Genomic DNA, 16,663 nt, shown 5'->3' on the forward strand with positions numbered 1-16,663 from the left:
GATTTTGATCTTCCACCCATATCACTAACAATCAATCCACTTCAATTAATAATCCACTTCTTTGTTCTCTTATGACAGTTGAGTACAGTGGTGTAGATCCTTATACATATTCAATAATTTTCTCTTTGTCTTTCAAAATTGTTCCGACCACTGAATGACTGAAACCCAAAGCTTTACCGATCACTAAGGGTGTTTCACCTTCTTCGGAATGATTAATTAGTCATTTCTGCTACAAAGCGTGTTTTGTCAACGCGAATTGGCTGTAACACGATTGAGGAATAGAAGAACGATATTTGTAAAACGCGAATGCGTGTTGGCTGTAACGCGATTCCACTCGAACGTTTTAAGTGTACTGTTGCTTGGCATGGGGTTATGTAGTGTTTACAGTTCACGTTCGACATCACATGCTCAATTGATTCATGTGTTTTGTTTGTGAAGTGTAATTTGATGGGGACTATAAATTTCATCCCTTTTTTTGCCAATTTAGCTGTTCACATAAACACTGTATGAAAAAAATAAATAAAAATAATGTTTCGCAGTGCGGACTAATAGCATTTTACACCCGCGCTCTCTGCCTCCATCACACGATCAGTTGAAACACGTGGGTTGTTTTGAAGCGTCCTCAGTGATTTATGCTTACTGTTTCTCCAATTTTGTGGTATTAACTGTGAATATGGAAAAGAAGAATATCTCCAAGAAGCGTTCTGGTGATCGCATTCCCGGTGGTGATCGTAAAAGAAAGGATATAATACTTGAAGAGAAGCTTGATGTTATCAACCTCAAAAGCACCCTTCTCCCCCATCAAGTTATATTCATATTTTTTTCAAAATAAAATGTTACATTTACTGTATGATTTCATTATTAGATATGAATGTAACATTTATTTAGACTGTGCTATCCTTTGTGTTAGGCTAACTACTAAATTTTTTTTCGATTTCGAGTAATCTGCACCTAACCCTATTTTCTCCATAAACCCTGTTATTTCTATTGCGCGCATTTCTACAACGCAAGGTTTTACAAGAACACAGCTATCGTGTTGTAGCAGAACTGACTGTACATCCATTGTAACTGTTTTCCTTTTCATGGATGGACTACTATCACTTGCATCAGGTTTGCATTTGGCAGCCATGATGAGGACCGAAAAAAGTTAATAAGCAAAAAACAAGTTTGCATCTAATCACGCACGTTAAGGCACTGAGGGTAAAGTGTACTGACGCTCCCGCTCCCTGAAGGCAGGTGACTGGGTGCGACGCATCACTCCCCACGTGCCTCTCTGCCTCCCCTCTACGTTGCACAAACTAGTTCTCATACGTAACTGCTACAAACCATTGTACTTATGTCGGATTTTTTAAAGAATTGACATTATGGGACTTTGTTCATATTGGCGGGTGTTCATAAGTCGGGGACCCCCTGTAAAAGTACAATATTGTACTACGAAACCATAAAAATCAAAACCCCGTACAATACAGTACTGTACTAATTTATGTACATTGGTAGATGAGTCGATATTTACCAACTCTAGTCATGAGCAGGAAGACCGCCGACCACACCAGCAAGTTGTACAGGTGGCGGGAGGAGTCCGAGACGGTGGGCACCACACAGTATTCATACAACTCTGACAATGTAAACTGGGATGCAACCTCCTCTTCCTCCTCTTGTTCCCAGGAGTTCCCTTCAGGGAGCTCATACACATCCTGCAAATAACAAGTAGACATCCTGTACAGTATTGCAATAATCTTTGGCATGAACAACTACACTGTTTTTATCCATTAAAATATTTAACTGTATATATGTGTGTGCCTACATCCACACTAAGTCATGATCATTCAAATAAGAGAAGGGAATGAGCTTCTGAACATAATTACTGTACATCTTTGACTTAAACTGCAAACCAATTATGTCGCTTCAATAACTTATTATATTCCTATGAACCTAAACAAGAACACCTGTTACAAAGTATAGAAACAGGCATTGGAATTACAACAGTACAGTACAGGTTGACAATCCCTTATCCGAAATCCTTGGGGCCAGGGGCATTTCGGATTTCGGAATTTTTCAGTTTTCAGAATGGTTAGTTTTTTTGTTTTTTTTTATGTGTGTCTTAGCTCACCCGGGCATAGATCACTGACCCACATCAGGGCCTGGGGGGGGGGAATATAATAAAAATTATAATAATCATAATTCATAGGTCTAGGTCGTGTTTCTCACTTTTGATCTTTTTTTCATTTTTGTATTTCTTTATTAATATCATTATTTTATTATTACAGTATTATTGTTATTATTATTAATTTTACTATTATTATTATTATTATTATTATTATTTTATTTTGGTGTATTTTTTTTTTAAATTTTATTTACTATGAATAATTATTATTATTATAATTATTATTTCTATTATATTTTCGCCCCCTCCCCCCAGGCCCTGATGTGGGTCAGTGATCTATGCCGGTGCTAGAAAAAAAAAAAAATGGCCCCACCAAAAAAACTTTCGGTTTTCAGAGCTTTTCGGTTTTCGGAATTTCGGATAAAGGGTTGTCAACCTGTACAGTACAGTACATACAGTAATAAGAGAATTGTTAAGAATTTCATCAAAATTAACCACAGCCTGATGGAACACTCACTTCATCATAATAATCTACGTACTCCATGCCATCAGCGTCTTGGTCGTAGTCGTATTCGTATTCTTCGTAGGAAAGTTCTGCCATCTGGAAATCAGTGAGAGATGATGGTGTTCGAGCTAAAGATGACAGTGAGAGTTAAACAAGAGAGGTGGATTGTCTCTGTACATCACTGCTCAAGAGTAAGGCTCCTTAATGAGTTTTCTGGGATTGGAATACTGTACAGTACTTGAGGTTACACAAACATCTCAATCCAACTTTACCCAGCATGTTGGTGGTACAGCGGTAATGCGTATAACTCTCATCAATATGTCAAGGGTTCAAGCCTCGGCCCGGACACACGTGAGAAGGGTATTATCCAGTGTGACCCTCACTACCAAACACCACAGGTTTCCTGGTCCCTGCACAAATGGTTAGTAAGCTGATAAGTGGCTAATATGGTACAGTATTAATTACAAAAATAAAAATAAGTCTAATCGAATTAATTCATAATGCACTACATACCAATTTTTTTTCAAGGAAATAAAACAATATAAAACAGCTAGCAATATTTTCCTTTCCACTCATGATTTTATTTTTCTTATTTTCACTTAATGGCCACCCACCTTGTAGGGTTCAATCACATCTTTCCTAGTTCTTCTATCTTTTACACATGTAAACTACTTTTAATCTTTCCTCTTGAGACAAATTTTCATCTTCAGTAATATTCAAGTTAACTGTGTGGTGTGCTGATCACTTTGATTATGACAATAAAGTGTTGAAAAAAATAAAAAAAACAGTTGAACTCACTGCAAGCTATGTGGCTGTTTTGATCACTTTCGATTTAAAAAAAAAAAAAATGGCAAGTCAGTTGAGGCCTCTGTTGATGAATTAATAAAAAGGGCATTGCGAAGCACTGAACAGTAGTGTGTACAGTACAGTATATGTGAACCGTAACTGTTCCATACCACTGAATTACAGTTGTACCCCACTTAACGCGGTCAATAGAACCCAGAGGGTCCCGTGTTAAGTGAAATCCGCGTTAAGTGAACAACAGAACATATGGGATTAATTCCAATAGAAACCAGCCCGACCCCCAAACTCCACTTTTTGAAGACACATAACTATGTTGTAGTAAAAATAACATCTTAATTTTATGATGGTACATGCACACAATTAATACTTAAGAGAAATAGAGAAATACAGTCGCCAAGTTAATGTCCATTCAAATAATGGACTCAACTCCCTCCCCCTCTTCTCACACTACACTGCTGGCTCTTCCCTCTCTGAGAAATTTTTGGGGGAAAACCACTAAATTTTAATAAATAATACCTCAAACTAAAGTTAGGATAATACAATTGACATTGCTGGATTCCTTGTAAGACCAGGAATATTTTGAATATAAATGTCATATATTTTGCACAAAAGATAACATATTTACTAGAGAAAACATTATATCTAAAATTTGTATGTCTAATGTAAAATATATGATGTTTATATTCAAATGATCACCAAATTATAAGAATTCCAGCAATGTAAATTATATTCTGGCCGGGTAATTTGTATGAATTTTATGAGCTAAAACAAATATCTTCAGTTAATAAAAAAAAAAATATTCTTCAGGACACTATCTGTCAATCAAAGTACCCCACCTTGCCTCTCCCCTCTTCCAACCGCGTGGTCAGTCCCAACCCTCCCCCCCACCCCCCACCAATCCTCCCTTCAAGAGAAGAGTGGGTGAAAAAAATAAATTTTAACATTTTGTATTAAATAATACCTCAGATTAAAGTTAGGATAATATAATTGACATTGCTGGATTCCTTGTAAGACCAGGAATATTTTGAATATAAATGTCATATATTTTGCACAAAAGATAACATATTTACTAGAGAAAACATTTTATCTAAAATTTGTATGTCTAATGCAAAATATATGATGTTTATATTCAAAATGATCATCAAATTATAAGAATTCCAGCAATGTAAATTATATTCTGACCGGGTAATTTGTATGAATTTTATGAGCTAAAACAAATATCTTCAGTTAATAAAAAAAAAAATATATTCTTCACGGGGTAACAGATGGTCGGTCGTCCCTCCCTCCCCCCACCAACCGTCCCAAGGAGATGTGTGGGAAAACCACTAAATTTTAATAAATAATACCTCAAACTAAAGTTAGGATAATATAATTGACATTGCTGGATTCCTTGTAAGACCAGGAATATTTTGAATATAAATGTCATATATTTTGCACAAAAGATAACATATTTACTAGAGAAAACATTTTATCTAAAATTTGTATGTCTAATGCAAAATATATGATGTTTATATTCAAAATGATCACCAAATTATAAGAATTCCAGCAATGTAAATTATATTCTGGCCGGGTAATTTGTATGAATTTTATGAGCTAAAACAGGCAGTCAGGCAGGGTGGCGGATGGGGCAAATCTAAAAATAGCGTCTCGAGCCGGACACTCACCGCATATATGTGGAAAAAATCCGTGTTAAGTGAAAGTTCAGCTCTGGCGAGGCACCGCGTATATGATAAAACGCGTTAAGTGAAACCGCGTTAGGCGGGGTAATACTGTATACAGAATCAAGTGTGTTAATGCTCACTTGTTTTATTTAAGCTAAAATCAGACACAGTGTAATATTGTCTTATTGTAATTTCACCAAAAAAAGAATGAAGGTGCATATGCCAAGGTCTTATATCCAGCTCACAGGTAAATTCAAAGTACAGTACAAGTGCAGGTAAAGGTACTGTAATTTGAAAGTAAGAACAACAAATCAAATCTCAGTGTGAATTCTACTGAGATTAATCCTTTGAAATAATGTTTTTTCGTAAACTAAACAATATAAACAATTACCCCGGTACCTACTCTTCATCTTTTCCTTATTATTTGACAAACTCATCTCTAACAACACCCATATAATACAGTACACTAAATGAACTCTACTGGGTAATGGTGGAGCAGACAGTTAGTACCAGAAGGACTTTATGGAATTGTGTCAAATTTTCTGTTGTTGTTTGGATGATACTATGTAAGAAAATAGAAACAACAATGCACAGAACCTATTACAGTAATATATCCCTTCGCCGGAATCCCTCAAACTCGGAACTCTCCGATAGCCGGAATTGAAATTTTCTCAGAAAATTGCTCCCAATGCTAGAATTTTCCTGAAAATCCCGACCTTGGGAACAATTTTCCGAGGGGCACATTTTCCGGAAAATTAAAAAAAAAATTTCCAATACCCGGAATTCTGGGGATGGGGGATTTTTTTCCGGGTTGGAGAGCTGAAAATTAGGTGCATTTTCTGGAAATTCCGAGAACATTTTTCCATTACCCGTAAAATTCCGGAAAATTCTGGAGATGAGAGATGTTTTTTCGGCTTTGAGAGAGTCGTCTCGTTACCTGGAAATCTCTCATTCCCGGAAGTGATCTGCACCAATTGTTCCGGCTAATGGGGATATCACTGTCTAACTTTACCTAACTTCCTAACCTGTGTACAAGTATTATTGTTTCAAATTTCTTTCTATCATCCAAATGACACCTCAAGAAAAAATTAAGGAATTCAATCCAATAAAAATCGTAATAAACACGCCCGATGACCGCTGACGCTCCCATATGACAGACAACGTGAACCAAAACATGGTCACCAAGGGCCTCTTCTTTCATGCCCTGCCCATTTGTCATTTTTATTTTATTACTCAGTATCACCCAAAAAACAATCATGGCTAACCATCTGCTCCAGCTTTACCCTCTACTGTACTTCCCACTATACAATCTTGTGCCATCCTTAAATTATCTGAGACAATGAATTTTCATTCAAATTATAGTTGGGGAAAAACAGCAAACCTTCGAAGATTTGGACCTGTTAATTCCAGATTTTGGAAGATTCGGACAAAATTTGGGATTTCCGGAGGCTAAGAAGCCTCCCTAAGAAGCATTACCAAAACAGAACAAAGATCATTGTAGGCCCGTGTAACTAAGATGTCAGCGAGCAGGACACAGGTGCCCAAGGCGGGAAACATAAACAGAGTTGTCAATTGTTGTTTGTGGAAATATTATTTCATTCACTCAAGTAATGATACAAAGTTTCTTATTATATTATCGATGGTAAATGCATGGTTTATATAATTTATCACTGTGCCCGTCACCATTTTCAAATTAGACTACAAGTTATGTATTTTTCCCATAGGTATTTCATTCATACGCCCGGAAACAGGTTCAAGTAAGGGGAGTGAGTAAGTCAAGTGACCGCTAGTTGAGCGTCGTCTGCTCTTGGAACTCTCCTCCCTCCCTGCCATATTTCACTGGAATTACTGTTAATATTAATGTTTACTGATATAATAGTGCTTAATAGTGATTAATCATGGTATTGTAGCCACTGTCACCACCAGGCTACTGGGCCAAGCTGTGAGGTGTTTTGGTTGTTTTTCATCTTGTATTTTTGGGTAGATAAACATAATTTTCTTTCGTTTATTTTTACTCAGTTACTTGCACACACAATCCTACATACACATTGTAAAAAAAGTAAATGAAATAAATATCCTAAAGGCAAACACGTAAAGGGAATATATTATACATTTCTTTGCACACGAGTTAGCTGGCTCGGTGTCGGAGGGGAGGAGGGTGCAGTGTAGTGGGTGGGAGCATTGCGAGGGAATCGGTGTCCCAGCTGGTCTTCATTACTGGGTATATACTATGGTGAAACTGGGCGTGATGCAAATGGAGTCTGTTAAACCTATAGTTGGCTTTTATTACTGATTTGACAATAGAGTATTTTTTGCTGGTACAGTATTATTTTTATTTATTCCTCACATTTCCTGGTACTGTATACAGTATGTATATTATTTTAAGAAAACTATGCCTCCAGGAGGGAAATACACACAAAAGATTTTCCCTAAATACTCCCTGCTAAAATGGGGGATGCATCATATATGCGGTAAAATACGGTACTGTACTGCATTTTTTAGTGTATTTTATATCATTCTTTATCATTTTTATACATTTAATAAATTCACCGGAAGATACGGACAATCGGCTTTTTTTGGACAGGTGGTCCCCACTTTTGGTCCGGAGCTTTGAGGGTTCACTGTAATTCAATACAGTATTGTTTTTTGTTTTTATAATGATATTTTCAGACAAAAATAGGATGAAAAATTTTTTCATTTATGAGACTTCAGGCAAATTTTACCCATAACCTATACAGTGTATCGGGAGTTGAAAACCAGAAAACTACTTGAAGAACTCTAAACAGTGACAAAAAATGGTATTTATTTTCATTTAATAATAAATTCAGACAAAAACAAGATATTTTTCTTTTGACACTTTTCTGACATTTTATCCAAAACCAAAATAATATGTGGTTGATAGCACCAACCAAACCTACCTAACCTTCCCTAACTTCCTAACAGATGGGCTCCACCCCCTGGCATATTAAAGGGTGATTTCTGAGAACAGTAGTGCTACCACCAGAAGTAGTTGTTCAATTTCATTATTTTTTTCTACAGACGTTTCATTATAGTAAGTGTTTTAAAAGAAGCAAAAAAAAATTTATTTTAATTAAAAATATTTTATTTTTTCTCTATCTACAATCATAAATCACCCGTAGTGGGTAGGACATGAAGGATGAGGTACATTGAGAGGTAAAACACGGTAAAAACTGACATGACTTAAATGATGGCTCTACATGCTTTGTATGGGGTAGGACATGAAGGATGAGGTACACTGAGAGGTAAAACACGGTAAAAACTGACATGACTTAAATGATGGCTCTACATGCTTTGTATGGGGTAGGACATGAAGTATGAGGTACACTGAGAGGTAAAACACGGTAAAAACTGACATGACTTAAATGATGGCTCTACATGCTTTGTATGTAAAGAAATTATTTGACATAAATATTCCTCCAAAAATCTGCTGAGTTAACACCTGTCATCTGTTTGTTTACAACTGATCTGCTTGGTCCAAGCAAAACGTCCACAAAAATCTTAAAATTAACCATGACGCTTCAACAAAGTTGCTTTCATTGGTACCAGATATCAAATTAAGTTCTTTCAATTTAATAAGGTGGAAGTTACAGGTTCTGGTGCCCTCCCGGCTCCAGCTAGGACATTAGGTAAGGTTTGGTACGTGTGTTTGGTTGGCCAGGTCAGGTTCTTTTAGATTCTAGTAAATGTCGCCTCTTTTAAAATACTTACATAATGATAAGAACATCTAGGGGCAAAATGGGCGAAATTGAACTCCTTCTGGTGGCAGCAGTGTTCTCATACATTACATAAAATACTTACGGAGTGGATATTTTGCCGTGAGTGCACTCTCATTGACTAAAGGCATTTATTATAAGGCTTTTTAGATGCACAGAATAACTAACACGTTAGCTATTCTGTCTGCGCAGACACTACTGCTGAGTACTGCGCAGGACACCTTGAGAGGGAAAATCAAACACCTTGATCAGGCATTAGCGTGTGCAGCGCCCGAAAAGCTGACAACCAATCAGTGGGTAAATACATGGATCATGGCTTATGGAGAATATTTTTATTAATATTGAAGAGTTGAGGACATACAAGGCAATAAAAAACTGATACAGTAATAAAAATAATTCTATATACGGTAGTATATTGGATAGGACCTAAAACAAAGCGTATGGCATGAAAAATTTGAAAAGGATTGCGCCGAGTTGAAACCTGTTTTGGCTCCGTCCATTTTTAAGTGGGCGCTGTCCGATTTCATTAGCCGTTGGTGACTTTGGTGTAACAATATTTATAATTTCTCAAATATGATTGAAACCATAATATCATTACTCATAAGATACTTTAAAAAAGGGTGAACAAGTTGATTACAGTTCTGTAAATGCATAAATTAAGACAAACGAACCTGAAATTCTTCGTACTTCGTGTGTAAATATGCGAACACCTAGCCGGGAGAGACAACATGTAGTGCGGTTTCAGAGTCCGGGAGAAATTACCTTTACAACGGGTCCAATTTTTTATGTTATTCTTATTTATTGTTGACTGATTAACTTTTTATCTTTTTTTGTTTTTCTTTCCATAATTTTATATATATTTTCTTCACTATTTCCTTCCATATTGTGTCCAAATATAAGTTCTCCTAATTTTATTGTTATCTGAAGACTGTGTTGTACAACAGTTTATTCCCAAGATGCGGTACAAATGTCGTATTTTTTAATGACAGTCCAGGAGAGCTAACACGTTAGCTATTCCGTGCATCTAAAACGCCTTAAGTATTTTCTGTTTATATGACGGTGTCATGGGTTGTGTTAGGCTTACCCACGCAACCAACTCCAAAGTTTGTTTTACCAGAGATAAGACGCCCGGCGAGGCATAACTGGGACATGTATTTTTCAATTAGTGTATGTTAGCCAGCCTTTAGGGGGGTGGGCAGTGAAACAGTGTTGTACTGTTCATCGCTTCACACCCAAAAACCTCATTTTAAGTAGTATCCCCTGAGCCATGGGTTAGTGAAGAAGTCGTCTTGACTCTCTCCCTCCTGAAAGGGAGCGGGGCACCACACCACACAGTCCTCCACCGCACTCCGTCCTGTGAACCGTCGTCGACACGAGACTAAGTGTGTTAACCTAGGTTGTTATCCCCGTGGAAATATCACGTGTGGAAGCCTGGTTGCGACAAGAGCAATCCAGGCTGGCCTATCAAACCTACAGTAAATGGTTAATTAATTCACGCTTACAGAGTTCTCCTGCACGACACCCGTCTACCGTGACCGTGATCGACACGAGACTAAGTGTGTTAACCTAGGTTGTTATCCCCGTGGAAATATCACGTGTGGAAGCCTGGTTGCGACAAAAGCAATCCAGGCTGGTCTATTGCACCTAGATGGTTAATTCAAGTCACGCTTACAGAGTTCTCCTGCACGACACCATGCGTGGTAACCCAAGAGTACTTTTTGTTGCTGTGGCCCGTGGAAAGAAGTCCTTGTGCGGAAGCCTGGTTGCAACAAAAGCAATCCAGGCTGGCAGTAAATGTATCACTTGAAGAATTAAGGCTCTGTTAAGTTATACCCATAGTAGAGTAATCACATGTGTCCCCAAGTTAAAATTCTCTTTTAGAAGATTAATTTTATTACAGCGTGAACGTGAGTGAATCATATATCCATGCAAATTGTAAATCATTGTATGGAAGCTTGACAAATAAATGTAAGTGCAATTATCTGCACGTATCTGTGATCCTATCTTATTATTACTGAAGGTAATGACTGATTGGTTATGACAAAGTATAACCAGTAACTTAGATAGATGTTGAAAATTAAATGAATCCATTAAATCATCATTTATCAAGTATAAATCATGGAATGTCGAGTGGTGGAGTGAACTTCTACGTAGATACGCCATAATCTCCTGTAAGTAATCAGTGTGAAGGTAACAAACTCTACGGCAAGAAATAAGAAATACGACATATTATTATCTTTATATAATATAATCCACTCCTACTACCACGGATACACCCCAAAACCATGACAGACGGGTGGTCTGCTCCCCGGCTAGGAAGTTAGGTAGGTTTCTTTGGTTGGTTAGGTCAGGTTCTATAAGATTCTCATAAATGTCTTCTCTTTTATAATGATAAGTTTCCATGCACAACAGAAATACGGTCAGGTATCAATATTTTCACAGCTACACAACGATCAACTCACGGCAAAATATATGCCAAATGTTGCCAGAGTCACGATCAAATATAATTCTTGTGTTGCTCCCCAGTAATGTACGATTAGCCAATCAGAGTGCACTCATGGTAAAATAGCATTAGTAGGAACTTAGCCAGATGTCTACTCCCAAATACTTATTATCATCCAAAGAACATATGTGGAAGAAATTAACAAAATCGAGCAACTCGTTCTGGTACTAGCGGTTTCCTCATAAATTACCATAGTTTTTCCAGTAGCGGCTAATATGGAGGGCTTCACAGCCACTTCCCCCATCTCAGTAACAGTAAGTTTGCCCACAGCAGGTGTTAAGTTATGCTAGGTTAGGTTAGTTTAGTTTAAAGTTAGGTTAGGTTAACTTGAACTTTTGAATAAACACTTTTTAACACATTTGCCATAACTATGACAGTGTCCATTATTAAACAGTGAAATTGTGGAGTGTTTAAATTCGTGGTAAAGGTGTTGAAAAGGGTGACCACCAAAAGTTGTTTGTTGATTTTTTTTATTTTTGCTTTAATTATTGTTTTGATGATTTTAAATATATTAAAAGACAAGACAACTTTCTATTATAATTCTAAATATTTTTTAGGATTTTATTTATTTACTCTATCATGCTTCAGAATTCTCCTCCTGAGGCCATTTTTGCTGTTTATCTCACTGAATCCCTTTTCAAAATGAAGTTTCCTAAATGATGGTGAACGCTTCCACGTATTCCTCCTAGACATTGCTGATATATATCAAATCAGCACGATAATGCATAAAACCTAATAGAACCTGACCTAACAAACCAATAGATTGGGTATGTTAGGTCAGGTTCTATTAGGTTCTATGCATTAGTGTGTAGAAAAAATTTCAACCAATTTGGACAATTCCTTCTGGTGGTCACACTTTTCTACACCTGAAGAAGCACAAGATGATCAATGAATCTCAACATGGCTTCATAAGCGGGTGTTCATATATAACTAATCTATTAACACTCTTTTCATCTGTTTTTGAATCAGTGGACGAGGGGCACAATTATCATGTGGTATATCTCAACTTTAGCAAAGCCTTCGACAGAGTCCCCCACGAAAGACTAATAAGAAAAGTGGAGGCTCATGGCATTAAAGGAGATATTCTAAAATGGATTAGGGCGTGGTTACAGGACAGGAAACAGGGAGTGAACTTTAACGGCACTAAATCCGCTTGGAGCAACGTCACTAGTGGAGTTCCCCAAAGCTCAGTACTTGGACCATTATTATTTATTATACTGTATACATAAACGACATAGATATCGGCGTAGACAGCAACTTAAGTAAATTTGCTGATGGCACTAAAATAATGCGTGTAATTAAATATGACGAGGTCTTCGCAAAACTACAGGAAGATCTAAACAAATTTTCTGAATGGTCTGAAAAATGGCAAATGAAATTCAATGTGGACAAATGTAAAGTACTCAGCCTAGGAGATGTAAACAGGGAAACCAGATACCAGATGACCAACGATGTTATTGAGAAATCCGACTGCGAGAAAGATTTAGGAATAATGTTAAGTAGGAATCTTTAGCCAAGTAAACAAAGTGTATTTGCTCGAAACAAGGCTAATAAAGTACTTGGATTCATACAAAGGAGTGTTAGTTACAAGACTAGCGAGGTCATCCTAAAACTATATCTTGCGTTTGTGAGACCTCACTTGGATTACGCAGTTCTATTCTGGTCACCGTATTACAGAATGGATATAGAATCCTTAGAAAGAATTCATAGGAGAATGACAAGACTAATCCCGGGTATTAGTAACCTTGCATACAGAGACAGGATAAAGCATCTTAAGTTGCACTCCCTCGAGAGACGTAGAGTGAGGGGCGATATGATCGAGGTGTATAAATGGGAGTCAGGGCTAAACAAAGGGGGCATTACAAAGGTACTCAAACTATCCAACCAGGAACGAACTCATAACAATGGTTTTACATTAGACAAATTTAGATTTAAGCGCAAAATAGGTAAACACTGGTTTGGAAACAGAGTAGTGGATGAATGGAACAAGTTACCAAATGTCATCATTAACTCGAATACGCGGGATAGCTTCAAACATAGGTTGGATGGATATATGAGCGATAGGGGTTGGGTGTACAGTAAATGGAGCTGCCTAGTATGGGCCAATAGGCCCGCTGCAGTTTCCTCCATTCTTTTGTTCTTTACCAAAATCGATTTTCTATGAAAAATCAGCGATTTTCAGCTCCCGATATCTCAGTTATGGGTAAAATATGCAAAAAAGTGTCATAGAAGAAAATCATCTCGTTTTTGTCTGAACTTATTGGAAACAAAAAATCGATTCATGTCCTTTACTATAAATTGACAGACGTTTCTTCCTGTTCTGTGGTACCTGTGACTGTCTGCAATGATTTATTAAACAAAATTTTCTCAATGGTTTCAGTAACTTATTAGCCACGTATATATGAGACAATCTATACGCAGCAAATATCACGTATTATATCTGTATTCTCACTTATCTCACAATAAATATATTGTCCTTATCTGTACACGTGGCCTTACTTGTGGTGGGTGACAGACAGTGGCGGGGAAGACAACAGACAACAGGTCTTGGTGAGGCGACTGAGGCTCAGCTGTTTGTTTACGTTTTATATTCTCTTTCTCCCTGCGCCTCACATGTACTGTACTGTACTGTACTACTGTACTGTATATAACATATTTGACCTCATTCATTATTTTTTATAATATCAATATTTATTTAAAGCTGTTTAGTTGATCGACCGGTTGGTCTAGTCTTTGTTATTTTGTTATGAACTGTATTGTCCATTCATCAACTTCCAGAAGGTAAATCAGGCAAATAAATTATTGGGTTTTATAAGAAGGTCGTTCAGATATCTAGACAGTCCGTCCTTCGTAACGATCTTCAAGAGTGAAGTGCTTCCCCATCTGGAGTACTGTCACCCCATCTGGTACCCGAGATATGCTAGGGACTGTCAGTTGGTTGAAAATGTTCAAAGGAGGGCCACCAGACTGGTGCCTGCACTTCGGCACCTCAGCTACCCTGAGAGATGGAGCGCCTGAACTTGCCTAGCTTATACTACAGACGGGCAAGGGGGGACCTAGTTGAGGTTTATAAGCATCTCAAGGGGCACTACTCAGTTGAGTGTCCTTACTTGGAGCTGGCGGACGCTCGCCCCACAAGGGGTCACAGCTCAAGATTGAAGAAGCAGCAGGTCTAGAAAACTGTGAGGGCAAACTTTTTCGGAGTGAGGGTTGTAAACTCTTGGAGCAATCTACCAGAGAGTGTTGTGGCGGCACCGAGTGTGAGCTCTTTCAAGACCAGACTTGACCAACACTGGAGCAGGTTCAGGTACATTAAGGACCCGGTGCATGCCACTACTTGCCAACAGTGCGTAACAGAGACATAACCGATCGCCCAAGCGGCTAACGAGCCGATCAGTGATGAAGAGTAAAAGTACTGTACTTGTAGTGGATTCCTCCCCTACAAGCACCGAACCTTCTCGAATTCCCCAGCCTACGCCTCCAGCGCCGCCCACGGAGTGGGGTCAACTATCTACCCACGCCTACCCCCGCCTTATAAGGCCTGACACCGCTGTGACCACCCTCTCTTTCTACCCAGTGCCACCAGCAAGCAACACCTCCTCCTCCGTGCCAGCCTGGCGGCTGCCGCTCCCGCCAGCGACCTTGGCGTCCCTCAAGCCGCGTACCCTCACTCTGGGCACCCTCACCACCCAGCTCTCTCTACTCAATGCTTATTACCATGCTACCTACCCAGCAACAAGCTGCATTGTACAGCCAATACAATATGTATACAGTGAGCACATTGTGAGTTTCCTTTCTCCATCCCATCCTGAGTGTGAACCAATATCTCATAACCCTACAATTGGTGACCCCGGAGTGACCACTGACACAGGTTGGAGGAGAAACTGATCACTCTCCCAGTCTTCAAGCAACATGGAAGACTGGCTTACCCACGTAGAGGCAGCTTTCATCGGCTCTACAACTACTGTCTCTACACCGCAGGTTAGACACCCTAGAGCAGCTCTGCTACTCTAAGCAGACAGCCGCTCCTCTTCCTGCCCCAAGCACCACGTCTTACCGACCCCAACACACCCGTCCTGCCTCAGACGCCGCCCCCGGCCCAGCAGTACCCCTTGCCGCTCCTCCTGACGCGGACCCACACACCCCTCTTTTCTCTCTCAGGTACCCCCTGCTACTGTCCTGCACCCTGCTGCTGTCGTGGACCCTGCTGCTGTCATGCACCCTGCTGCTGTCATGGACCCTCTTCCTGCTGACGCAGCCCTTGCTCCTGACCCAGGTCCACACACCCCAGCAGGCGCATCTGAGGACTCTGTACCTGTCGCGAGGGAAGCACAACATTCATCGCCTCCACAACCCTCCTTCTCTCTCATTTCTCCCACAGATCTCGTGTATCTAGACAGAGTTGCCCCCCTCCTAGCGGCCGGCTCATCCACGCCCTCGCCGTTATGTCCCACATGTGGCATGCACCGCCCGTTCTGCCTTACATGTGACCCGCAACTCTGCCAACTTCCAGCCTCCCGCCGCGCCCGGAGGGGAAGGGGAGTATTGTAGTGGATTCCTCCCCTACAAGCACCGAACCTTCTCGAATTCCCCAGCCTACGCCTCCAGCGCCGCCCACGGAGCGGGGGTCAACTATCTACCCACGCCTACCCCCGCCTTATAAGGCCTGACACCGCTGTGACCACTCTCTTTCTACCCAGTGCCACCAGCAAGCAACACCTCCTCCTCCGTGCCAGCCTGGCGGCTGCCGTTCCCGCCAGCGACCTTGGCGTCCCTCAAGCCGCGTACCCTCACTCTGGGCACCCTCACCACCCAGCTCTCTCTACTCAATGCTTATTACCATGCTACCTACCCAGCAACAAGCTGCATTGTACATCCAATACAATATGTATACAGTGAGCACATTGTGAGTTTCCTTTCTCCATCCCATCCTGAGTGTGAACCAATATCTCATACCCCTACATACTCCACTCTCTGGCAGGTTGACAGGTTGAAGGAGGATGAAATGTTAATAACTGAGCATACAAAAAAAATAAAGTAAGGAAGTAAGAGGTGAGATATTATGTAAGTTAGCTAAAGATATAATAAGTAAAATATATGAATTGACAGTGAACGAATTGTATAATTAAGTTGAAAAGGGTAGAAATAATAAATATCTAAGAGCGGTTAATGAAGGATATTGCATCATCGAACTAAGTTAAGGTGATAACAAATTCACCAAAAATGGTCTGCTTTTGTATAAGGATAAATATATTATTAATTTATTGGCCACGTTATCTTTGGCTTAATGACTTTGTCCGAGTATGTTTATTGACTATTTTACGACATATTAAACACTAATGATGATGTTAA

The 16,663-nt window shown here is 39.3% G+C and overlaps 1 protein-coding gene across 2 annotated transcripts in view; it reads right to left on the bottom strand.

Annotated features, from left to right (window-relative positions):
• LOC121861550 (protein-serine O-palmitoleoyltransferase porcupine-like) overlaps nucleotides 1–13,919 on the bottom strand; it is a 29,780-nt gene extending 15,861 nt beyond the window's left edge. The window contains exons 1-3 of one of the 2 annotated variants that reach the window (XM_042359418.1): nucleotides 13,811–13,919; nucleotides 2,622–2,705; nucleotides 1,514–1,694 (exon numbers count right to left, since the gene is read on the bottom strand). In XM_042359418.1, coding sequence (XP_042215352.1) covers nucleotides 1,514–1,694; nucleotides 2,622–2,705 — 265 coding nt within the window. In that variant the 5' untranslated portion in view covers nucleotides 13,811–13,919. Of the gene's footprint in view, nucleotides 1–1,513; nucleotides 1,695–2,621; nucleotides 2,706–13,810 lie in introns of those variants that run through there. The other variant, XM_042359419.1, reaches the window with a different exon arrangement.
• Between the last annotated feature and the right edge of the window lie 2,744 nt (nucleotides 13,920–16,663).

This window comes from Homarus americanus, unplaced genomic scaffold (assembly GCF_018991925.1).
Source record: "Homarus americanus isolate GMGI-L3 unplaced genomic scaffold, GMGI_Hamer_2.0 scaffold24260, whole genome shotgun sequence".
NCBI lineage: Eukaryota > Metazoa > Arthropoda > Malacostraca > Decapoda > Nephropidae > Homarus > Homarus americanus.